The following is a 27,644-nucleotide window of genomic DNA, read 5'->3' as shown; positions in this document are numbered from 1 at the left end:
TTTGCAGTCCCTGACTACTGACGACACTTCTTTGGCGGTGTCTTCTGTACCCGAGACCGCAGGTGCCTCGGCCCTTACTCAGACTACAACCACCGAAGCCACTGTGAGTGTTGAGTCTCCTAATGTGGACAGGTCCACTTCCACCCAGGGTGTCTTTAGGCCCTCATCTTCCTTTTCTATTAAGGCCTTTACAAAGTCCAAATCAGCCATGCATCCCAAGAGGCCTGTTGCTCAGGGCCCATCCCCAGGCCCCATGCCTAAAAAGCAGATGCTTAAAATGGCTGAGGATTTGATTACCCTTATCAGGGGTTCCCAACCCCCTCCAGACAAGAGACCCAGAGTGGAGGAAGATTCTCCCTCTTCTGAACAGGGCTCCATTTTCTCAGAACATTCTGATGTAGAGGAGCACTCTACTCCCTTATGAAGATTCGGATGCAGAACAGTCCATTCCTTCTGTATCTCCCCCAGAGGATTTCTCTTTTGGGGAAACCTTGCACACCTTGAGGGAGCACTTCCATTGGGAAGGCCAAGACTTTTCTGATTCAAAGAAAAGGCGTAGGGAATTTCTTTTGTTACCTCAACACAGACCGCTGGCTATACCTCCTGTCTTGGACATACTTGATGATGTTTACTCGGAGGCTTGTCTTAGTCCGGATTCCCTGCCTCCTGCTCTAGTCAAACCTGATAGGTACTACAGAGTTCCTAACTCTCACCAATTTCTTTTCAAAAGCCATAATGCTGACCCTGAAACCATTTCTCAAGGTCCCAAGGGAATGAAGGCCTCTACTGCCAAGAATCCACTACCTTCCGAAAGAGAATCTAGAAAGGTGGGGGAAAAAGGTATACACCTCGGCCACCCTAGCCATGAGGGCCTTAAATTGTCAGTTCCATATGCTTAAATACCAGCAGTTTGTGTTATCTCAATTAAGAAATAAAATGTCTCAACCTGAACAACCAGATTTGAAGGAATTGCAGGATATGATGCATAGTGCAGAACAAGTGGGTAAACACACCTTACAATGTGGCTATGATGCCTTAGAGGCCTCAAGTAGAGCTGCTGTTACAGGATCAGTCATACGTAGACATGCTTGGCTTAGGGAACAAAGTTTGCCTGATCATGTTAAAGCTAAACTACTAGATGCTCCTTTACAAAAGGATGTACTATTTGGTACTAATGCTGAGGAGATACTACGTAAAATGGAAGAAAAAGCTAAATCTATGCAAACTGTCAAGGCTTTTCTACAGGTACAACCACCTCGTTTTAGCAGAAATTGGCCTTCTAAAAACTGGTCCTTTCCAGCCACGGACAAGTCCCAAAGAGGTAGATACAGACGCACAAGGGGCAGAGGTCAATCTCAAGGATCATATAGAGGCAGACAATGGCAAACTCCAGCACCAAGAGGTGGCGAAGACAGTGCACAACAATACAGAAAACAAACCCAATGACTTCCTCCTTTTCATGCCAAGCAAGTCTCAGCTGGCAGCTCCCTTGGGAGGAAAGCTGGCATTATTTACAAGAAATTGGCATATTATCACAACAGACAAATGGATCCTGGACATTATAAACAGAGGCTACAGATTTCATTTTCACACTCTTCCAAAAATGAGAGGCATGCCAAACCTGCCACATAATCAAAGGGCAGAGGCACAAATACAAATTTCAAAACTCATGGACATGAAAGCTATTCAAGAGGTACCTACTCACGAACAAGATCAAGGTTTTTATTCCAGACTATTTCTGGTACCAAGGAAAGGAACCGACTGGAGACCCATCTTGGACTTATCCATCCTAAACACATTTCTACTAGTACCAAAATTCAAGATGCTCACATTACAGCAGCTTCTTCCCATGCTGGGCAAAGGGTTTTGGCTGGTAACATTGGACCTCAAGGAGGCATACCTGCATGTCCCAATCAGACAAAGCTGCAGAAGATACCTCAGATTTCTTGCAGGTTCAATCCACTATCAATTCTCTGCATTGCCCTTTGGCTTAGCTACTGCGCCCAGAGTATTCACGAAATGCCTGGCATCAGTAATCGCCTACTGCAGACTCCAAGGGATACAAATTTACCCTTATTTGGACGACTGCCTGATCCAAGCGGACAGCAAGCACAAACTTCTGGAACATCTGGCTTATGCAATACGGTTACTGAATTTTCTGGGATACACAATCAACAAAGAGAAATCCAGGCTAACACCATCTCAGAAAATAACTTTCCTGGGTGCCAACTTGGACACAAACACCCAGATGACCTACCTTACGCCAGAAAAACAGGGGCAACTAACTCAGTACTTCAAAATACTAGCAAATTGTACCAGGCTTACTGCAAGGAAAATCCTGCAGGCTCTGGGCTTCATGGCATCTTGCATTCTTTTAATCCCATGTGCAAAGTTGCATATGAGAAAACTTCAATGGTACCTAAAAAACCTATGGTCTCAGCACAGCCACAATTTGGAAACAATAATACCAATAATTCCATGTTTGCAAAAGGAATTTCTATGGTGGGCCCAAGCATGTCAAACAAACGCAGGTCTCCCATTCTGCAAGCCTCAAGCAAATCAAGTCATCACAACAGACGCCTCAGATTACGCCTGGGGGGCGCACATGACAGACAGGTGCATTCAGGGCAAATGGTCCCAAAAGGAAAAGCACCTTCACATCAACCAAAAAGAAATGCTAGCAGTGATGAATGCAATTATAGCATTAAAGGACCTCCTGCATCCAGGACAATTATTGATAAGAACAGACAACACCACAGTAATGTGGTACATAAACAAACAAGGAGGAACACATTCATACCCCCTGTGCAGACTAGCCATGACACTTTGGAACTTGGCTGTGGAATGGCAAATCGAACTTCAAGCACAGTACTTACCAGGTTTGGAAAACACGCTGGCAGACAGTCTAAGCAGAAATATGACAGATCCGCACGAATGGAAGTTGCATCCTCAGGTGTTTACACAGATAATCCAAGCGTGGGGAAGGCCAGACATAGATCTCTTCGCCTCCCACAGGAATCATCAATTGGAAAAGTTTTGTTCAAGGACCTTCCATCCAAAGGCCTGGAGAGTGGACGCCCTTTCATTCAGTTGGACAGCATGGACAGTGTACGCTTTCCCACCTCTGCCTCTTCTGCCCAAGGTACTCTTGAAAGCAAGAGCAGACAGACCGAAGATGATACTGATTGCTCCAGACTGGCCAAGACAGCACTGGTACCCACTCCTGAGGAGCCTAACACATACTCCTCCCTGGGTTCTACCTCTAATGCCTCTTCTGCTGACTCAGCACAGCTACAAAACTCTTCAGAGTCAGCTGAAAATACTCAATCTCACTGCATGGAAAATTCCTTAACACCACAACAGATCCTGCTCCCCAAAGAGGTGCAGGACGTCATTCTGGAGGCCAGAAGGCCATCAACTAGAAAGGCCTACTCCGCAAAATGGAAACGGTTTTGCTCCTGGAATGAGAAAAAAGGCCAGGATCCTAGAAAACTAAATTTGCCTCAGGTATTACAGTATCTAGCTGAGCTGCTGAACAGTGGGCTTTCATTTTCCTCCATAAAAATCCATGCCTCAGCCATTTCTGCAGAATTCAACACGGAGCCACCGTTATTCTCTCACCCACTTTTAAGACAGTTCCTCAGAGGGGCTAAGAATATAAGACCACCAAGGAAACAACCAGTGCCAGCCTGGGGTCTTAATTACATTCTAGAAAAATTAACACTGCCTCCCTTTGAACCAGCTGCCTCAACAGATTTGCAATATTTGTCCTGGAAAACAGCTTTCCTTCTGGCCATTACCTCAGCTCGTAGGGTTTCGGAGCTACAAGCCCTCATGGCTGTGCAGCCTTTTCTCATCTTCCATCAGGACAGGGTTTCCCTTCGAACCAATCCGTCATTTATGCCTAAAGTGGTATCCAGGGTAGCTTTAAATCAAGCCATACACTTACCTACCTTTTATCCCAATCCTCAAAACAAAGGGGAACGGCTGCTACATTCCTTAGACATCCATAGGCAGCTACGTTATTATTTGGACAGAACAAAGCCTTTCAGGAAGTCAGAACAGCTTTTTGTGTCCTATGCTGTAGGAGCTCAAGGGAAGCCTGTTACCAAACAGACAATTTCAAAATGGATAGGCCATTGCATACGATTTTGTTACTCCTATCATGGGAAATCTGTCCCTACGGGCATCAGATCCCACTCCACCAGGGCCACAGCTACCTCTACAGCCTTCCTCAGAGGAGTTCCTACCAAAGATATTTTGGAGGCAGCCACTTGGAGTTCTGTGCATACCTTCACAAAACACTACCACTTGCCTTTATATTCCAAAACTAGAGCAGGCTTTGCCACTGCTGTATTGCAGGGCATTCTGGCTCATCCCAGTTCCACCTAGTGCCTACCACCCTGTGCGTAGCTTTGGGATTCTACCCATATGTGATTACTGCAGCTGTATGCACGATGAACATAGTACAATTTTGTACCTACCATAAATGTAGATGTTCGAGTGCTAATACAGCTGCAGTACAGGTTTCCCTCCCTCCTTCCCCTCTTGGTAAAGGACTAGTGGCTAACACCTCCTCTTACAACCTAATTGGGTTATCCTCCTATGGTGTATTTGCTTGCAACTACTGTGTTTTGATTACATTGCATTGCTTGAATATATTTTTATATAGGATTTATGTATTGCCTTCCTTCTGGGGGCACCTGACATCTGGGGCAAGAAAAGACTGAAGAATATGGCGTTGGCTGTGTCTTATATACCCCTGTCGCACTGACGTCAGGAAAGAAAGCGACAACAACCGACGCCGGACCAAGACTTTGGAATTCGGCCGACCGAGGGACCACCTGACGGCAGAGAACCCCATATGTGATTACTGCAGCTGTATTAGCACTCGAACATCTACATTTATGATAGGTACAAAACTGTACTTTCTCCTTATTCCCAGGTCCCTGGAGAAAGCCATGATATTAAAGTCACTATGATAGATCCTTTTGGCTCTGGTAAGTGTGGTTTCCATTGCTGTGGCTACACCATTTGTACATACCTGTACATCTAAGGCCAACCAGCCTGTAGTCTCACCTGCCTAGCAGGCCTCATTCAGACCATCACTTTCTATGTTTAACTGCATGGTTTTTGAATTCTGGTTTTGGGCAGGGACTCTGCTTTCCTGGCAAAGGTGCCTGAGAGACTTTCCTCAGAGCAGACATACAAAAGTAAATATACTTTTTTTCCATTTGGGCTGGTTCTGGTTATCTGTTTGGGGATTGACCGAAGACATAGACCCCCTCACTACCCTGGTTCCTTACATTCTGAATGATGTGACTCAGCATTTTGATTTTGTTTTTAGTTACTCTTCTCTGGATGTATACTTATGTGCTACATTTAATCTCCATAAAGGCACCAACTCTTTGTCCTTAGTCTCTCTAAATGCATTTAGAAGATGGTCTTGGGCATGAAGAAATTTCATTGAATGGCCAGTATTACAAATGAATATATTAATGTAGTGGGAGAGCCCATTAAAGTACAAGCTTGCCTTCTTAAAGCAAGAAATGTTGTGCCATGACTGAAACATTTTCTTCAGTCTGCCCTTTGCTTTCTGCTTCTTAACAATGGCTTCCTTTCAGTTGTGATAGAAAACCCAGTAGTGAGTTATGCTGTCTTGTACACAAGCAGATTTACTTTTGACAATTATGGGATTAATCAAGAACTATGATTCCAGTGTAAGCTTCTTTTAGGCTTTACATTAGATTTTGACTGCATGCAAAAGTTGTTTTCTTACAGTTACACTGCATACAGAAACATGTTTCAGAGACATACTGGTCACAGGCTTGTCATTAAAACAAACTGTGTTAGTAAATGTAGAAAGCACATCAAAACCAACATACCACTATTAATGAGATAAACGCGGGACTTGAAAAAAAGAGTCCTGACAGGTGTGTGTTTGTGAACAAGGTAGGGGTTATTGTTCAGCTACTAGATTTTCTCCAACAGCAGTTGCATTTCTAGCACCAGCATTTAAAGATTAGGAAGAAAAACAGTTTTTTTATCAAACTATAAAGCAATATTATTTTCTCATAGTAAAATAAATGAAAAACAATTTAACAAATATCTACTTTTTCTGTACAAAATAATAGCCTCCAGGGAGGGTGTCACAGGGGAATAATGGACCTTGTATGGGTAGGGAGGCCTGATGCCACTCTTAGTCGGTCAGTTTTTTCCTTAATGCATACCCTTTGCTAGTTGATGCTTGTGTCAAATGTTTCTCAGACACACTTTTCTTGCATCAACTAGTAAAGGATACCATCCCTCCATCAGATCTTTATTTTGAAGTTTAAAAAAATTACTCTACCACCCTTTGAAGCTGTGATGGCTGATCTCAATCTTTTCTCCGTGGAGAGCTCTTTTTCTGGTTGCTGTTAACTTCAGACAAGAAAATTCCTGAACTGCAAACCTTGTGTATTAATCCTGTGTATTTTTGTGTTCCACTGAGTCAAGAGTTTACATGACAGTAAATGCCTCTTTCATGTCTAAGGTGGCTGCATAGACCGATTTAATACAGGCCGTCAGTTTAACAATATTCTTCCCAAATTTTTCCAATAGAGGTGAATATCTGTTGTAGTGTATAGATGTTTGCAAACAACTCAGATTTTAGCTTGACAGAATGAATTTGATAAGAATATACTCCCAACTTTTTGTATTGTACTCGAAAAAGAAATTCAGCATCAAAGTGTTAAAATTAACTTTACCTAAATGTCTTAATTATAACAGATTTTGTTATAATGAAAACTACTTCATCCTTTGAGCCAAGGGCCAACTCTGTCAAGACCATGGCCACTTCTCAGACATTCCTTAGAAATGTGTGTGATATTTATGCAGCAGCTTTATTAGCACCACGATAATGTACTATAAGCTGAGTATGATCTCTAGATGTAATCATTCCTTTACTGATGCCTGTATTAGGGGCTTTCTTTCATGGGTATCCACCCCAAAGCTTTAGCTTTGGAATTGGTCTTACTGGTAATGTGGAAGCAAGTCCAGTCCTTGATATGGAAGTTGCATGTGTACTGTAATGATAGATTTGAATAGCGAGTTCAGTCCTTATTAACTTTCCCACTGACACCCCCCCCCCCTTCAACCTAGACCTAACTGGCCTAACCAGTAGCTCAAAAAGTTATTTATATCACATATGATTCTTGTGATTCTTAGTGTTTTTGCCTCTTGTGGACTTCAGAGATCTGGAGAAGGGTCCTGAGGAGCACAAAAAAAGAGGGAGGAGCTTCATTGCCTGAGAAAGTTTCTGTTTTCAGGCGGTGTCCTGCTGGTTGTAACCTGCTGGTAATAAGGATGGAAATATCAAAGCAGATCTGCCATGATTGTAAGTATGTAGTTATATAGCTGTATTTCATATAGCAGGAAAATGCTTTTTCCTAAGGGATCCCTCACTGTCGTTTACAGCTTTACTGTGATTTCAGTGATTGGTAGATGTACAAGATTCTTTTTTGTCACTTTTTTTCATCCTTTGCTTGACTTGGAGCTTTCCATGTTTAATGTATGCAGGTGTATACAGTTCATTCTGCATTTTTGGCCTTGGCAGACTGAATGGTTCTGTAGGTTTTTAGTTGTGAAAATTAATCTACTTTTTGAAGGTTAGATGTTTACCTACGTTTAGCATTTTCTGTTCCGCCTAACAAATCTTAACTGTGCAAGGGTTAAAATCCACAACCTCACAGTTTAAGTAAGTATAGTATGGGATTCCTTAGAAGAAAAAGAAATGTAAATTATTTTTTTTTGTATCCACTGTGCTGTCAAGTCAATCCCTTAGTTTTCTCCATGCTGTTGCTACGTATTCTGCCAGTGATTTTATGTCCACCTGTGATAGACAAGGTAAGTTGTGATTTATTACATGGTCTGCTGTCTAGGATAATAATACTATGTGATTCATTGTGCCTGAACTGGGCAATTGTTTTTTCCCTCTAAGTTTGTACCATCTGCATGACTAGTGCTGGGTTTGCTGTCCTGCTGTTACTGGGAGCTAGAGCACCCTGTTATTTCTCCAGATATACCATTCACCTTGGTAAAACTGGAGTCTGTATGTATCCTATTGTCCACGGTACCATTAGATTCCTTACCTGGTTTAGCTAGAGCTGTTACTCCTGGTCACTGTGTATTTGGTTTTGACAGTTATTTCATATAAGGTAACATCTTTGTTGTCTGCATTTATTCTTTTTAACCCTGTTAATTGCTTGTTTTTTTTGTTCTTGTTTTTACTTGCTGTTTATAGCTCTGCACATTTGGAAGCCGGCTGATTGGTCGAGGGTGCTACCTATTTGACAGGCGTTTGGACCACTTCTGTTCAGCACTCAGTAGCATGCTAGAGAGGCATATCAGCTCTCACATGTGGAAGTAAGTGTCTTACACCTTCAGGGTTCCCAGTTTTCCTAGTGTATCAGTAGAGATCTGGAACATATCAGTTCATTTTCTTTTACAAGACCTGCTTAGACTATTTGTTTGCTTTAAATATTTTCCCACTGAGTGGGTACCAGAGTATGTCGATGTTATTGGTAAAATTACACATTGAATGAAAGTCTTAGTGTTATGGTTTGGTATTTTTGAAGAAGATAATCATTCTTTGGTATTTATCAAAAGTGGAACTTTGCCAACACTTGTACATTATTCATTTTCTAGTTTTGATGTTAATCTTTGTTAATAGAACACAATTTATCAACTTCTCACTGCACTTCATATGATTTTGTTCACGTATACTACATCCTAGTTTGTTGGTATGGCTGTCTGATTTTTTTGCAGACGATGTTCTATTTTTACTTTAATCATCACTAGTGCAGAGATGTTCTGCTGTTATACTTCGTAGTAGCAGTTAATAGCAGCTGGTGATTCCTAGGCTTTAGTCCCAGTGTTCTGCATAATTGTTGTGCCATTATGATAATGCGTAAACGTTTGCTAGGTCATGTTTATGACTGAATTAAATGCACAGATGCATGCACACAAACACACATACATCGATGTAAATGTATGTGCACAAAAAATATTCAGTGTGATTACCACTTTGGGTCTCCCATGAAAAGGGGTCACACGCCTGTGGAACTAACACAGTTAACACTGAGTAAGTAAAATAAATGTTTTCAATACAGCCTTTAAAATTTTTTAAATAATTTTTAAAGGCAGTCTCCCATACCACCATGCAGGGCTTCACTTTTCTGTCCCCTTGAATTTATTAGAGCATCCTTTGATGTCAGTGCACCTCAAGACAATAGCAGTGCCGTGACATAAACACTGTTTAATGTAGTTTGGGCAGTTTTTTATTATTGCATAATTAGCTGTTGCACATTTGTATGTCATCTTTGTGGGGAGTGTGTCTTTCCAAAATAACAACAAAATCAAAATGAGAGTGGATCTCTGATCAGCTTGTGCACACCACTTGATTGTATGAAACGTTTGCTTCTTCTTTTGAAACAGTAGCAGATGACTTGCTGTGCTGTTGGTGTGGAATTTATGCATAGATCCATATGCTGGATCTGGACTGAGGCTCTACAGAAATGAGTTTAACAATATTTCTGGATTTTTTTTAACTGCTTCAGCATTAGCAACAGTTTTGTATTAGGCATTTATTATGATGAACAACATGGCTGTATCAGAATATTTTTAAATTAATTATAAAGTAATAAACTGGAGTGTATTTTGTGTGAAAAACTTCAAAAGCATTCGTTCATCCACCAAACAACTTAATAGTGGCATCAGTGAAGACAGAATTTGTCTATGTGTAGGACAGGCTGTGTTAATTGCTGCCTTCGTGGACTGCCTTTGTTTCATTCTCATTTATTTTTATGTGACTTGTTTTCATGAAAATTAAGTAGTACGTAGAAACATGCCATGTAATATGACAGATGGAGATAATTCTCCCTTTTCACAGAGTTCAGAAAGAAAAAAAAATCCTCATGGCTGTACCCCTGGTTATGTACTCACATGCACTGCTCAGCTGACTTTTGGGTGCAAATCTATGAGTAGCAGTTGAGTTGCGGAATATCAAGTCTTTCCTGTTTTTTTCCACCTTTACATCATAAAGTCTGAGAACTTTCTACCCATTTTCCTTACACGGGTAGAAAAATAATAAGGAAATAAGGAAGACCGTGTTATTTGCAAATTCCAATTCATAGTTTTAAAGCAGCTATAGACATGAAATGGGATGTTTGTTTTCATATGCTAACTTGACTGTGTTAGAGGATTGGATTTCCAGAACTGGAAACAGTACCTCAGGTGGGTTTTCTGCAAGTTTCTGAACAGGAGGGCAGCAGGCTACTTCCTGTTGTGGATGTTTTTTTCACCTTACAGGGTAGGATTTCACCAGCTCTGTGGACAGACTGTAACATGTTGTTTAGAACCTGGCCTTTGGCCACTGTTTAGGCTAAATAGATTCCATGCATCATTGCCTGTTTAATAAATAATAAAATGTACATGTGTACACTGAATGCATTGAGTAAAACTACACTGTCAGCACAGTCACAATCAGAATATCTATAACAATATCCATTAACACCGACGGCTCTTGATTCTGCAGTAGTCAAAACCTGTTTTTTTCTATTTTATAATTTTTTTAAAATAAAAAGATTGCTGTGGTTCATCAGACCTTCCAAATATCAGAACAGTAATTGAAATCTGAACAGATCATCTTAATGTGTCAGTTAGAAAATACAGTCACGCATCACCTGTAGTCCACAAAATCCCATGCAATATTAAATGCACAGAAGTAATTATTTTAAGGCTTTTCGGTAATAATTTTAAAGGTCACAGTTCAAACTAGTGGTTAACTGTGAATGAATTATCTTTAGTAGTCACTCTCTTCAGAAGTGCTGTACCTCTGAAATGTTTGCCTCTATTCTTGTGCAGAAAGCACTTGGGTCGTCCCACAAAGTGTAGTTAAAGCTTTGTTAGTGGGCGAGAACAGTGTAGTTAATGTAACTAGCTTACTCGAGGTTTGAGGGGTGGGCTTTAAATGTAAAAAAAAGAGGGTAGAATCCACTCTCCTAACTTTTCATAAGCTAGTTTGAGTAAATTTGTCCTGTATTTTTCCAAGTTACCACTGATCAAACCTTAGCAGATACAGAGAAACAGACCAAGGGGGAAAATAAAACACTCCACTTTTACTTAGTATCTCATTAAGGTTTTCGACAGAAAGCTTCTTCATGTGGATTTTCTTAATTTACTGATTACAAAAAAATCATGAAAGTAAGTGATGTAAGTCTATTTTGTACAGTATACTAGGAGTGCATATGAAAATGACCATTACATTGTAGGTGGGTAGACTTAACTTCCAAAAACAGTTGTTGTAACCATCTAGAGGTTCCACTTTCCAAATCCATGTATATATTGATAAGGAAGCATTTTTTTCATAATTCTTTTCTGTTCACATCAGCTAATTAAAGTAGGAGGTATCATGTTGCCACAAGTGATCTGAAGCATTGTTTACTGTTGTTTGATAGCAGAGCATATAATAGTGTGCCATGGATTGCTTCAATTAAGGTGGATTTCAGATCGGCAAGGATGGATATGCAATAGACCTGAAGCATTTAGTTACTTTGTGACTTGAGGAGAGATCATTCATAACAGAGTTTGCCAAGTTATGTGGTACTGTTATCTATTCTGCAGAATTGAGGGTAGTATGGCTAAATGCCCTGGAATCAGTTTTTAGTAGCCTTTTGAACTTTTAACTTATATTTTAGTTCTTCTGTTGTAAACTGTAGCACAGAGTCCTTATAAAGAGTCAAGAATTCTTAGCCTTTGAAGTTTGACCTCCATTTCAGTTCACATCATGTTAGTAGAATGTATAGTCATTTTGAAGAATTAACCAGTTTTGTAATTTTTTATGTTTGCTTATTTGCAGTTAGGACTTAATGGTAATATTCAAACATTTATATTTACAAATGAAATTGCAGTATGAAATTTTTCAAGTGACGCTCATTGAACTGAAGTTTGTACATTTGACCTGAAAATGCGAAGAACTTCAATCCTTGCCCTAGGTGATTGCTTATTGTTTAAGTTTCTGTTGTGTTATTCAGACATCATTAGATTAGATTTTGATAACTTAGTTTGACTGCTGTTGTCTTGACCAGTGTAACACACTTTATTTAACTGTATGCACTTAACTGTATGCATTCAGCAGATGGGGGCTATGAACGCTACTGGCAGGTATCACAACTGCTTCATGCAGCTGTTCAGACTATTGTAGTTTTGCAGCATGAAACTCATTCAAACTTAAAGAAGTAAATGAGAAAACATTTTTTTATATTTTAATGACTGCCATGCCTTGCTGAGTTTTCACTTTAATATATGCAGTTTGCATTTAAGTACAGTAATGCTAGCAATTCCTGCCCCATCTCTTAAACTGCATACATTTAAAGAGTTAGTAAGACATGACAGTCATTAAGGTAAAAACAATTGTTTGCAGTTTAATACTGTATGTTTAATAAATGTCCTGCTGCATTAATACAGTATGCCAGATTACTGATATGCGAGTTTTAAAACCATTTTCTTGGCATAAATATTGCAACTTGTACAGATGTATAGAGTATATAGTTCTAATACTCTAGTTGTAAGAACCAGTAATTACCTTGCAGGTATGAATAGGTAGCGAACACTTCTAGCATGGGTCGAGAATACTTAAATGTAATAGTCTTAAACAGTGAGATGTATCCATCTAACAAAAACAGCTGTGAAAGTTGTACTTGTGTAAAAGTGTTCCTACCACTCAGTCGGTGGTAATGGTAATGGTCTTTAGCAGATATTTTTGGGTAAGATCAGAGAAATTACCAGGAGTTGTAAAATCTCAGTTATTAGACATTCCAGAAAAAGGCAAAATTTTGTTTGGCAACTCAACTGCTGGCATAATAAAAACACAAACTTAAGGATAAAATCTGCAGACCTTACTGGGTTCCTGAAGTACCACTCCTTCTGTAGGAATTAACAAGATTCTAAGAACTTATCCTCACAGACGGGTCTATATTAAAATCTCGAAGTATGACAATATTGAATACGATATTGTTGACACGAGAATACCGAAAGCGCAGTACATCGAACGCTTAAATGGAAAATCTCCATAGGGGGAGATTTCCGTTCACTTCAATGTAGTGCGTTCTCGGAGTTGGTATATTTAAGTAGGGGGAGTGTGGGGGGTGCAGCCCCCGATGTGGGGGATGCAGGGGGGGGGGCTTGCCCCCCTGCCTACACACTATTTTGTTTTTTTTTTTAATTTAGTATTTTTTTTTTTATTTCGATGGTTTAAGACTTTGATCACCAAACTTCGATCTTTAGTGATTAGAAGTTTTAAACCTTCGAGATTATAATATAGACCCCAGAAATTCACCTTCTATCCAGGAACCTCATCCCAGCAAACATTTTACATTGAGTCAAACAGCTCCTTCTGCCAGTCTTCAGCCAGTTATGGCATTTTGCAGTAGTTGGTCCCAAGGATTGTGATCTTATTGGATTTTAACACTTATAATGTTTGGAAGTTAAAGTAAATAACTTTAATTTACTATTATTTTTGTACTTGTCTGTCTGCCTGTCACAGTCATGACAGAAAGGATATGCAGTGAAACTCTTGACAGCTCAAATTCTTTATTTTACAAAATGAATCAGTAGGATTCTTTTTTTATGATTTACATATTTTAAATGTAAAAATGACTTTCATTAAAAAGGATTGTCACTGAGTTTTTCCCATTAATAGAATACTTTTTAATTGGGAGCCTAACTTTATGTCCATGTTCTTATTTTTGGTGCTGTAGTGTATTGCCTCTTGTTCCAATACGCATGTATTTTTCATAACCGGTATCTGTTGCATACTAATTTACAGTTATATTTGTAGTTTATTTATTGAATACAATCTTATTTTAATCATTTACTATGTTAGCATGCGAGTTATGTTGGTGTTATACTGAGTTCTTTGTGTAAGTATGCATGGTTAGTATGCCTAAAGTACAACTGCCTTGATTAGACAAATGTTTATTGGTGTGTAGCAGTTGGTACAGCCATGATTCATGCAGAAAGGTTTGCAAAAGGAATGCCTGATTTTGGTCCGTAATAGTAGTCATGTATTTACATATGTAACTGTCTTTTCTGCTTTGAATCTTTAATACTTTACATGACCTGAATAATGCTTTCTAAAACAGTGTTTATTTTGATCAGGATCCATTTCTTCTGTGTTATGGATGATACTGAGTGTTGAACCTACGACTTTTAGATGATAGACTAAATTTTGATGTTTACAAAGACCAAGGAACACCACACCAAGTAAAAACCACACAAATGTCAATAAAATAACTGAAATACCATCCTTATAGAAAAAGCACTCAGGAAGTAAAAATAATTTATTAGTATTAAGTGCTTTCATCTCCTGTACGAGACTTCATCAAAATACAACTTCCTACTAAAAATGAACCATTTAAATACTTTCAATTAATGACATCATAATTGGACCTCATTAATTCCAAAAAGTTTTATACATAACATTAAAGAAACCTTGTCTTAAAATTTTTAATACATTCATAAACCCTACTAAAATTCACTTATAAACATATAGTATCTACCTACTTATAGTAATGTAAAACCCAAATTCACATACATAAATATATCATGTTTAAAAGATTTATATATATATATATATATATATATATATATATATATTTTTTTTTTTTTTTACTAAAATCTATTAGCCCTTTTCAGCAACATGTGAGCAATAGAAACAGTCTCATTCAGACCGGGTGGAAACATTGCAGCTAACCTAAGCTGCCGCTGAGTTTCTCTTTTCTTTAATAAATTCTTCCAGTCTCCACCCCTAGGGTTCATTTTGACAATGTCCAATATTCCAAACACATATTTCACAAACCCTGTACAAATGAGGGAATGCTTGTACAAAGCACTGGATAATTTATGATTTTTTATACCATTGTGTTCATACACTCTGTTTTTTAACATACGTTCTGTTTTTTTCCGACATAATAGTGAGTACATGACACACATACTGGCAAATAAACTAATCCAGTGGTATTACAATTTCCCTTCTTGAATGTAATTTTACTTTTCAAGTTATGGTTCAAAACCAAACTACCCTGCTTGTTAATGTATGGGCATTGTGTACACATCCCACATGGTCTAGTGCATAGACCCGCCATCTCAATCCTATCTATTTTCATTTCAGAAAGTTTTTTCAGGCTTTGACCCACCCTGTTAATAAACATTGGTTTCTCCCCACTTTGTTGAAAATTTCCCTGTTTGTTCTAAAAATATTCCAGTTAGATTCCATCACTTTTTTTATACTATTGGTATTCAAATTGTACTGCAATACACAAGTTTTTCCAAACTTTTTTGTCTGAAGACCATCCCTGGAATGATTCACACTTGTAGTGAAACCCATCCCCAGGAGTGGTTTATAAAAAACACCCCATTTCACATATACTTCATTCAAAATTTCGTCTACTAAATATTTGGGGTATCCCCTATCTTGGAACATACTAGAAACCTTTTCTAGTTCAGGGCCCAAGTCCTCCAAATGCGAAGTCATACGGGCCACCCTGATGGCCTGACCCTTAACAATACTTCTCTTTTGTCCCATGGGGTGGTTACTCTGAAAATGCAAACATGCATTGCAAAAAGTATCCTTTATATATATTTTTGACCTAAAAGCATCAATTCCTTTCAAAATATAAGTATCCATATAATTTATACCTTTGGTATCATACTGATATGTAAAATCCAAATACTGAATAAACCTAGGAATTTCAGACTCACTATCCTCCCAGAGGATAAAAATGTCATCCAAATAATGTACATACAACTTGACACTACCCCAAAAAGGACAGTTTAATACATATTGATTCTGCCATCCCAGAAGGACCAAGTTGGCATGCACAGGCGACACACTGCCCCCATGGTTACACCCCTGATTTGTTGATAGTACTTTCCCTCAAACCATAAAAAATTATTATCTAAGACAATGCTCATCATTTCACAGACCAGTGTAGCCATGCCATGTTCCAGTTCAGATTCCTGAAATAACACTTGTTCAAACAACATGAGACCCTCCCCCTTGGGAATACTGGTGAACAAATCTTTAACATCTGTTGTTAAAAAGATAATGTTCTCTGTCTATAGCTCTTTTTTTATTAAACCAAAAAATTTCCAAGAATCTTTTACCAAGGGGGGGGGGGGGGGTCTTATCAACCACATGCTGTACACAGGAATATATTAACACAGCTAAGGGATTAATTTTGGAGTCCCTTGCTGCCACAATTGGTCTAAATGGTGGTTTCCAAACATTTTTATGAATCTTGGGTATACCGAAAAAAAACAGTATCACAGGGTCCTTTCTATACAAAAAGTCATATAGCTCAACATCAGTTCTTCCATCTAGCAGATATTCCTCAAGATATGAATCAATCCTAGAATAGGTAATATTAATTTGATTTCTAGAAACACCCAAATAGGTAGTCTCATCAAAAAGTAAATTCTGCATCTCATTCAAATAATCTCAACTTTTGTATAGCACTACCCCTCCCCCTTTGGAACCATGACACAAATCTGTTTATCTTTCCTTAAATCCAACAAGAGGTTGTATTCTCCCTCTGTTACGTTACCCTGTCTCCTGTTATAACCCTGAGCCATGCCATAAATATCTTTCAGAGCAAGCTTTTAAGATGTTTCTACTAAGGGGTGCAGGGGTGGATTATAGGTACTTCTTTTTTAGGTAAAGAAATAGGTTTATTAGAACTGACTATAGTTTCATTTTCCTTAATACCCAACATGTTTTCAAAATTTAATTCCCTGGTATACATCTTCAGTGCAAGAATATTTTCCACTAATTCACCCTTGGAAGAGGGAATAAACTTAATTCCCTTGGAAAATAAGTGGAAGTAATCATCAGTGATATTTTTATCTGTGAAATTATATATAATGAACCCATCCTTTGTTTTCACAATGCCCTGCCTTGTGTATGCTAATTCCTGTATTTGTTCCCATTGGGGTATGCATTCCTCCTCGGTGGGTAATAACTCTTGCTGTATTCCCCCTTCTATTTGTAATGTTGTGCTAGTCTCTCTGAGCGTCTGACTACTGGAAAATCCTGTTCCCTCTCCCCCATTTCTACATCCATGTTCCAAATCTCACCTGTTCTAACCACTTCACTATAACTATTAGAATTTCTAACTTCTTCCCCATAAGGAACATAATGTTTGTTGTTAATTAATTGTTTAATAGGCTAGACCTGTTTGTTTAAATAACTTTTCTGGTCCCTATCCAGCTTGCGTTTTTTTCTTTTGAAAAGTATTATAACATCTCCTTTCCACCTTGTCAGGCACTTTGAAATACATTGCATTGTACTGAAAAAACAACAAATCTGTTTTAATTTTGTTATCCAAAACATCTGCCTCTTTTGCTATCACATCTTGTTGCTTTTCGTAGTAGAACACTGCTTTTCTAAGCAAATTCAACCCTTCCTCATCAAAAAACTGCACAAAATCATCAATTTCTTCATTGTATGTTATACCAAAGGGGAATTTATACAGTCTTAACCCTTGTGGTATAATTTTTAAACTAATACATTGATTCAAATATGCAATGGCCATCTGTAAAGTTTTGAGTTTGAACAGTCTCTTTTCAAGCCGATAAGTCAAGTCCTTGAGGGAGCATGCAGTTTTTTGATGAAGAAGGGTTGAATTTGCTTAGAAAAACAGTGTTATACTATGAAAAGCAAAAAGATGTGATAGCAAAAGAGGTATGACTTTTTGTATAGAAGGGACCCTGTGATACCGTTTTTTTTTTTCGGTATACCCAAGATTCACAAAAATGTTTTGAAACCACCATTTAGACCAATTGTGGCAGCCAGGGGCTCCAAAATTCATCCATTGGCTGTGTTAATAGATTCCTATGTACAGCATGTGGCTGATAAAACCCCCCACTTTGTAAAGGATTCTTGGGAATTTTTTGGTTTAATAAAAATGGACAGAGAACATTATCTTTTTAACAGTAGATGTGAAAGATTTGTTCACCAGTATTCCCAAGGGGGAGGGTCTCATGTTGTTTGAACAAGTGTTATTTCAGGAATCTGAACTGGAACATGGCATGGCTACACTGGTCTGTGAGATGAACATTGTCTTAGATAGTACTCTCCCTCAAACCATAAAAAAGTATTTTCAACAAATCAGGGGTGTAGCCATGGGGGCAGTGTGTTCACCTGTGTATGCCAACTCGGTCCTTCTGGGATGGGAGAATCAGTATGTATTAAATTGTCCTTTTTAGGGTAGTGTCAAGTATGTACGTTATTTGGATGACGTTTTTATCCACTGAAAGGGTAATGAGTCTGAAATTCCTAGGTTTATTCAGTATTTGAATTCCAGCACCGATTTTTTGGATTTTACATATCATTATGATACCAAAGGTATAAATTACTTGGATACTTATATTTCGAAAGGAATTGATGCTTTTAGGTCAAACATATATAGACAGGATACTTTTTGCAATGCATATTTGCATTTTCAAAGTAACCACCCCATGGGACAAAAGAGAAGTATTGTTAAGGGTCAGGCCATCAGGGTGGCCCATATGACTTCACATTTGGAGGACTTGGGCCCTGAACTAGAAAAGGTTTCTAATATGTTCCAAGATAGGGGATACCCCAAATATTTAGTAGAAGAAATTTTGAATTAAGTATATGCGAAATGGGGTGTTTTTTTATAAACCACTCTTGGGGGTGGGTTTCACTACAAGTGTGAATCATTCAAGGGATGGTCTTCAGACCAAAAAGTTTGAAAAAATGTATGTATTGCAGTACAATCAGAATACCAATAGTATAAAAAAAAGTGATGGAATCTAACTGGAATATGTTTAGAACAAACAGGGAAATTTTCAACAAAATGGGAGCAAAACCAATGTTTATTAACAGGATGGGTCTAAACCTGAAAAAACTTTTTGAAATGAAAATAGGACTGAGGTAGTGTGTTTAGGCACTAGACCATGTGGGGTGTGTGCACAATGCCCATACATTAACAAGCAGGGTAGTTTGGTTTTGAACAATAACTTGAAAAGTAAAATTACATTCAAGAAGGGAAATTGTAATACCACTGGATTAGTTTATTTGCCAGTATGTGTGTCATGTACTCACTATTATCTGGGAAAAACGGAACGTATGTTAAACATAGTGTATGAACACAATGGTGTAAAAAATCATAAGTTATCCAGTGCTTTGTACAAGCATTCCCTCACTTGTACAGGGTTTGTGAAATATGTGTTTGGAATATTGGGCATTTTCAAAATGAACCCTATTGGTGGAGATTGGAAGAATTTATTAAAGAAAAGAGAAACTCAGTGGCAGTTTTAATTAGCTGCAATGTTTCCACCCGGTCTGAATTAGACTGTTTCTATTGCTCCCATGTTGGAACGGGCTAATAGATTTTAGTTTTATATATATATATATATATCTCATATCTTTATGTATGTGAATTTGGGTTTTACATTACTATAAGTAGGTAGATATTATATGTTTATATGTGAATTTTAGTAGGATTTATGAATGTATTCCACATTTTTATGACATTTTTTCTTTAATGTTATGTATAAAACTTTTTGGAATTAATAAAGTTCCATTATGATGTCATTAATTGAAAATATTTAAATGGTTCATTTTTAGTAGGAAGTTGTATTCTGATGAAGTCTCTTAAAGGAGATGAAAGCGCTTAATACTAATAAATTACTGGATTTTTATTTTTACTTCCTGAGTGTATTTTCTACAAGGATGGCATTTCAGTTATTTTAGTGACATTTGTGTAAATTTTGATGCTTATAGTAACTGCAGACTTGATTTTTGATAGAAGACAAGCAACAAGTATGAAGTAGACATATAAACATATAATATATGAAGTAACCATCAGGCTCAGGGCAGTCATGTGGGGCTGTTCTGTTCTGACAGTTTCCTTCTGATCCTACAGAAGCCATGTTTTTTTTGGGGGGGGTGGGCTTTTTTGAGGTAAGAGAAAAATTATATGCACGCTGACATCAGCTAACTAAATGTGATTTTCCTAATCATAGATCGATAGAGCAAGATAAAGTTTAGTCTTGATGAGCTTGTTTGTTTTGCAGCAAAAAGTCTGTCAAAATACTGGTGGTCTTGTAATGTATGTATACTTGTGCTTAGACATTCTAGCCATTTCTGAAACCTGGCTAAAACCACATATAAAAGATTCAGAGATAGTACCACCTAACTACTCAATCATCAGATCAGACAGAACCCATAAAAAGGGAGGTGGAGTAGCCCTACTCTACTCATCCTCCCTATGTATAACTCCCTATGACAAAGCCATCCCCCAGTTCTACAAAGCAGAATTAATACTGGCTCATCTCCAGCTAAACAAACACAAATACATATACATTGTCTCTCTTTACATTCCCCCAGGAGACAATATACCAATTCTCGAAGAAATCCTCTCCTGGCTCTCAGCTAACATTAAAAATGAAACTATAATCATGGGAGATACCAATATTAACTGGTCCTCCATTCAGTCCCCCTCTCACTCCCTTAACATCAACCTATATAACTACTGTCAACTCATCAACTCCATTACTAGACCATACAAAGACTTTGCCAGTGGCAACACCCTAGATTGGATTCTAGTCTCCCACCCTCACTACTACCCAGATAGTGGAACATTACTTGACTCCCTCAGTGACCACTTACATATCTTCACTAGACATCTTCCTTCTCCCTTACAAGTCACTCACAATTACATTACTTCCCGATGCCACAAAAACTTTAACCCAGAAGCCTTCTGCAATTCCCTAAAATCACTTAACTGGTACCCCTTAAAAACTCTACCCCTTGATGATGCAATCATTCACTTTAATACCACATTCCTAAACCTTCTAGATACTCATGCTCCTTCAAAAACCAAAAGAATAAAAAAAACAATCCACCCCCTGGTTAACTGCATACACCTTAACCTCCATGCGACTTAGAGACAAAGCTTGGACACAATATCAAAAGAACAAATCTATATCTTCCCTCAATGAATACAAAACTCTTCATAACTCAGTTAAAAAACTTGTCTCTACAGACCGTCATAACTACTTCACCCGACTCCAAACAAACCACAAAACTAACCCTCAAAAATTCTGGCGGGGTATAACTGTGCTCCTAAAACCCGGAACCACAGAAAACCCTATCCCCTGCCCAAATGTAGATGACACAGATCTTGCTACCCAGTTCAATTCCTTCTTCACAGACTCTATCACCAAACTTACCTCCTCTTTCTTACATAAGATTCCTTCTCCTACTTCCACTTCTCCTCACTCTTCTCCCACTTCTCCCCCTCCAACTTCTCCCACTTCTCCTCAGACTTCTCCCCCTCCAACTTCTCCCACCCCTCTTCATGCTTCTCCCCCTCCAACTTCCCCCACCCCTCTTCATGCTTCTCCCCCTCCAACTTCCCCCACTCACACCACACCCCCACTTTTCTCCATAAATCCTATTCCTACATCCACCATATATAAACTCCTGAAACAACTAAAACCATGCACCAATGCCCCAGATAACATTCCCTCATATTACCTTAGCATAGCTGCAGAAGCCATTGCCCTCCCTATCAGCATACTAATTAACCGCTCTATCCAAGAAAGTATTGTTCCTCAAATCTGGAAAAAAGCTTACATCATTCCCCTACACAAAGGTGGTAACAATACTAACATTACCAATTTCCGTCTCATAGCCATCCTGTCTCCCCTTTCAAAAGTCCTAGAAAAATGTATCCATCTACAGCTCCTTCCCCATCTTCTGGACAACAATCTATTAACTCCCACGCAGCACAAATTCAGACCCCATCGTAGCACCATGGCCGCTCTCCTATCCTTCCTTGAAACATTCTGGCTTCACTGTATCTACCATCCTACTCGATCTCTCTAAAGCCTTCGTCACTATCTCTCATAACCTACTTCTTACTAAGCTATCTAACCTAAACCTTAGCCCTCTTCCCTACATTGGTTTACTAGCTATCTCTTTAATAGGCAACAAGCCGTCAAATGGAAAAAAGCCACCTCCTCCTTCCTCAACACCCCTACAGGTGTTCCACAAGGTTCTTTTTTAGGTCCACTCCTCTTCAATATCTTTATTAATGACTTCTACCACTCTATCCCCCTTGCAAACATTATTCAATATGCAGACGACTCCACAATCATTTGTGCTTCCTCATCTATCCCAACTCTTCTAAAACTCACCCAAGACTCTTTCACCACCACAGAACAATGGATGAAAGACAACCATCTTGCACTCAATGCTGCTAAGACTAAACTGATGATATTTACCCCCTCCAAAACAAATAACTTTGATAGATCTCTATTCACTATCACCAGCCAAAACAACACATCTCTTGAGCTGGTATCTGAAGCCAAACTACTGGGTGTCCAAATTGATGACAAGCTCAAATTCAACTCCCATCTGCTACTAAATATAAAAAAAACTCACCAAAAATTGGGCATGCTCTACCGTCACATTTGGTTCCTCACCTCAACTACCAAAATTACTCTCTCTACCACATTTCTCCTTCCCTCCCTTCTCTATTGTGCCCCTCTTCTTACAAACCTACAATCTTCTCTGAAAACCAAGCAGTCCTCTTGTTACAATAAAATAGCCAGATTTGCCACCAGTAACAAATTATCCACCCATCACTGCGAACCTCTCCTCCAACTCAACTGGCTAGAGCTTCCTAACTACCTCTCCTACACTCAGCTCACCTATGCACATAAACTCATTTTCCAGCCATCCCTCTGTCCCTCTCTCTCATCTACCTTCAAAATGCAAACAACTCAAAGACTTCTGAGATCTAGTAATCAAAACTTCATAGAAGTTTACAGACCCTTACACCCTCCTGGACAAAACCTCCTGTCCTTCTCACTAGCACGCCTATGGAACTCCCTTCCCCCCTGCATTCGAACCATTACCAACCTACCATCCTTTAAAAAATCCCTACACTCTCATCTAAAATCCTCTTGGGAATGCTCCTGTGCACATCCCTCATAACCTACTCGCTACTCCCAACACTTCTCCTTTTTTCCTTTTTCTCAAAACCTAACCAGCAAATTCATGCTGGCTTCTAGCATATAGCTCCTTATTTGTACCCTGCAATCTTAAAAAAAATAGTTTTTTTTTTTTTGGTCTACGTATAACCAGAATTTCTACAATGTTTTTCTTTACTTTTTCATGTAAACTATGTGTGTAACATAACCTTTGTATAATCTGTATGTGGACTATAATCTTTGTATTATCTGTATGTGGAGCTTTTCTCCCCAGGACTCCATTGAAAACGGGTTCTTTAGGCCCAATGGACTATCCTGGTTAAACAACTGCAAATAAATAAAATAAATAAATAAATAAATGTATTCACAATTCCAGTACTTGGCTGTCTTGCCCCATTTGCAGTCTCAAAATTGGAGTATTTAATGTCATGCTTGTAGTTGCTACAGGACCATTATCAAAAACAGGACTATCCTACACCAATTGGAAGAGGTAGCATCCCCATGTCTACTCCTTATCCTTTGTGTACCCATACCCATGTATACTTCTTACCTTTTCAGCCCTAGAAACATCCAGTTCCATGCCATTTCTTTCTTTAATTTTATTTATCCATTCTTGACTAGGTTAATCTTAGTAGGTTGGTAGCCTCTTTTCATGGGAGAACCAAAGTAGTATTTATTTATACTGACTAGGGAAAATTTAGCTAGGGGACACTGGACAGCATTCTCTGACAATGGATCAAGGGTGACATTGACTTGGACTTCTGAGAATATGGTGGAGGAATATATTTTTTGTTGGGACTGCTTCTGTTTTAAAGAAATGATTGTGCAATTTCAAGCTGATACACTGTTGGAATGTGATGTGAGATCATTTTCTGATTTATGTTTGGTTGTACGTAGTGTTAAAGATTTTTGATGAGAGAAAGATCTGGATTGGTGCACAGACATGTGGGTTACTTTAAAGGAACATAATTTCCTCTGTGATTATTATACTTGTGCTTAGGGGTATTGTACATCATGCTGGGCAGACAACAATGTGTTTATTGAGGTTCTGATGCACATCTGATTGCTATCTGTTCAAAAATAATGATCTGAAGTAGTTTACTTCATTTGATCTTCAACCTGTGGGTACCGGATCCATATCTGATCCGAGCCAGCAACTTCACAAGCATCTGCTCCAAGCTCCCCCCTTACCCAGAATACACCACCATTACCTTCCAACCCTCAGATCTCGTTTGCCGCGGCTTCCAACGCATCGTGATTCTTGAGCTCCAAGTTGTGAGTAGATCTTTTTCAAAGTTATTAGTGTTTTTTGTGTGCATGCTGGTAGTATAGGTTTCCTCCCTTCCTCCCCTTCGCTGGTGCGTTGAGTGTAGGTATTGTTGTCTTAGTTTTAGGTAGTTTGTAGTAGTTAGACTCCCCCCCCCAACCTTCTGTCTGCCTGTCTGCCTGTCTGTGTGTGTGTGGTGAGTGGTGTGTGTCTCTCAGAAGTCTTTTGTTTCTTGTTGTTTAGTGAGGTATGGCTGATCTCCCTAAACAGATTTTCAGAAGATGCACTGAGTGTGATCACAAATTGTCACCTGCTGATGGCCGCACTCTGTGTGTGCTTTGTTTGGGTGCGGCCCATTTAGCTACTGACTGTAGTATTTGCACAGGTTTTAACCCGTGCGCCCTTAAGGATCAGAGAGCTAAACTAGTTATGAAGGGCCTGCTCCCTTCTATGGAGGCGGCCACTTCCTCTTCTGTTTCGGTCACAGCTGCTGCTGTGACCACCTCTCCTTCTATTCCTGTCCTTGTTTCTCCTCCCTCTAATCCTGTGGAAGCAGAGCATAGAAAAGGCAGAGAGAAGGAGAGAGAGCACAGATCTGAAAAGAGAAAGATGTCCCTGGACCTTTTGGCTCCAACTGGACCTCCAACCAAAATTCAGCCTAGGCACCGTGACTCCCCTCGGTTCCAATCTCTTAGATTTTCTCAGAGCCAGAGGAGCCCAGACCACCCTCTAGAGCCCTGGTTCTTTGACTTGCCAGGTCAGAGTCCGTGGCTTCGTCGCGGTCCACCTACAGTCTCTCTGAAGTTGACATGGATAAAATGATGCAGAGATTTATTCGCACACAAATTCAGATGGGAGTCATGCCGGCCCACTCTCCCTCTGGAAGGGCGAGCTCGCTTCCCTTCTTTACACCTATATCTCCTTCTCCAATCCGAGCCCCGGTTTCGGAGTATATGGATCCGAGAGTTCCCCTAGCCAGGGGGACAGCACCAACAAGACCCGTTTCCTCGACACCGACAGCTGCCTGGAGCATGTCGGATCTGAGTGGCTATCAGAGCCAGAGCCTGAGTGTCATATCCAAGGGGGTGGAGCTTTTTCCGTCGGCTCTGACCTTGTCAGGTCACAGCCCTCTTCTAGGATCACCGTCTACTTTGGGCTCGGCTTTGATTCCCGCGTCAGATCCAGGGAGAGCAGTTCCCTTAATGGTATCCCAGGAAGCTCGCTCCCCCTCGGTGTTTGACATTGTGGAAAGGGTTTTCTCCAATGGATCGAGGCCCCTAACTGTATCTTCAAACTCTGCCCCGACTCTTCCTGCTTTGTGTGTGAATCCCATCATTTTATCACAGGGACAGCCGGAGCTCGAGGAGCCCCAGGCGGTTCCCCCTGAGGAACAACAAGTGGTTTGCTAATTCCTTCTGGAAAGCCCCACCGGAGAGGTTCCTCGCAGGCATACATGCAAGAGGAGGCACTTGGACTCCTCCCCAGAGTCCCTCACCGAGGACACTGATTTGGATGATGGGGAAGGTTCCCCCAGATCACCTCCCGAGGATGCCTCCTTCGGAGGCATAATAGAAGTTTTGCACCAGCGGGGAGGTTGGTCTGCCCCAAAACCTTCCTCAGACGAATCCATGTTCCTGGAGGCTTTCGGCATGGACCCACCTACTTCCTGGGTGTCCCCTCCTCCTCCTGATCCATTAGTGGACTTAGTCACCTCACGGGATTGGAAGGAACCGGACATTGTGGAACCAATCCTTAAACACCCAGACAAAATATTGATCCCCCCTACAGACAGACCGGCTTGGAATAAAGGGTCCCCTGTAGACACTATGGTGGTAGCAGCCACCACCAAGAAGGAACTAGCCCAGGAGAGTTCCTCTGTCCATCCTCCTGACCGTGAGTCTAGGATGATGGATCGCCTAGGGAAGCGGGTTTATCCGTCAGCAACCTTTATCAGGGAGCTGAACTGTCTGGCCCATGTTACTCGACTATAGCACAACCTGGTTAAGGAACTGGCTGAGTCTCCCCCAAAGTCCATGTCGCAAGAGGACAGGGCTACATTCTCCATGAGGATGGCTACCTTGACAGCGGTTTCAAATACGTCTGTGCAACTCCCCTCACACATGACCGAAGGAGCTGCTAGGGCGGCTGGGTCTGGCATGTCCATGAGGCGTAACGCCTGGCTCAGATTGTGTCAGTTCACGGAACCCTTCAAGGAGTCTTTTGCGAATGCCCCGTATGACGGCTCTTCCATCTTTGATAAAACCGTCCGTGACACCTTGGTCTAGAGTGAGAAAGACGGGAAGCCACTGCCTGCTGTCGGAATCAGCTTCTCGGACCCTCAAAGATCCTATTCCAGGAATCAGCGAGGGCAAAAGAAAATGTGGTTCCAGAAGTCTCAGTATTCCCGGGACACTCAGGACCCTTCTTCCCGTAAAGGTAGAGGGAGACAGGATAGACGCCAGCCCAGAGGCAGAGGGGCTTGGAGGAATTTTGGGTCTCGAGAACTGTTCTCGACAGGCCCTCACAGAAACCCTAAGGGGTTGCACGACTGCTCTGCTCTGGAGGCAGTCGGGGGGGTCACCTGTTGTTGCACCTGGCGGAATGGGAGTTCATGTCATCAGACCGTTGGGTGCTTCAGATAATTTCCAGAGGACAGTCAATCCCATTTGTGGTTGTTCCCACAACTTACAAACACTACCCAAACGTACCACCCATGCAAAGGGAGGCAGCAGCGCTAGAGGTTAACAAGCTGTTAAAGAAATGAGCCATCGAACCCGTCCCCCCAGATCAGTCTGGATTGGGCATCTAATCCAGGTTCTTTTTGGTGCCAAAAAAGATGGGGGACTTGAGGCCCATTGTGGACCGGTCTACTTTGAACCTGTCAGTTGCCAAAGAGAAGTTCCGGGTGGTCACACTACAGTTCATCATGCTGTACCTGCAAGAGAGTGACTGGATGTGCTCATTTGACCTCCAGGATGCTTATTATCACATAAAGATGCACAGAAGCTCCAGGAGGTTTCTCCTCTTCCAGGTAGGAGCCAATCATTATCAGTTTCGATCCCTACCCTTTGGTCTCACCACAGCCCCCAGGGTGTTCACCAAAGTGATGTCAGTAGTAGCGCCTCACCTGAGGCTTCAGAGGATTCAGGTTTACCCGTACCTGGACGATTGGCTCCTTACTGCTGCCACCAAGCGCCTACTTTGACGGACCAGAGACTATTTCCTACAGCTTGCATACTATCTAGGGATTACAATCAACACAGCCAAATCTCTTCTGAATCTTTTCCAGGTGATAGAATACATGTTACAGACA

At 40.2% G+C, this 27,644-nt stretch overlaps 1 protein-coding gene across 3 annotated transcripts in view; it reads left to right on the top strand.

Moving 5' to 3' along the window:
* The window catches only part of ATXN7L2 (ataxin 7 like 2), a 326,007-nt gene that overhangs the window by 215,529 nt on the left and 82,834 nt on the right, over positions 1 to 27,644 (top strand). For all 3 annotated transcript variants that reach the window (XM_044076878.1, XM_044076879.1, XM_044076880.1), the window contains exon 9: positions 8,282 to 8,403. In XM_044076878.1, the coding sequence (XP_043932813.1) occupies positions 8,282 to 8,403 (122 nt within the window). The remainder of the gene's footprint in view (positions 1 to 8,281; positions 8,404 to 27,644) is intronic.

Source organism: Protopterus annectens, chromosome 7.part0 (assembly GCF_019279795.1).
Source record: "Protopterus annectens isolate FY-2018-M chromosome 7.part0, PAN1.0, whole genome shotgun sequence".
Taxonomy (NCBI): domain Eukaryota; kingdom Metazoa; phylum Chordata; order Ceratodontiformes; family Protopteridae; genus Protopterus; species Protopterus annectens.
This window is presented reverse-complemented; position numbering and strand designations above follow the sequence as displayed.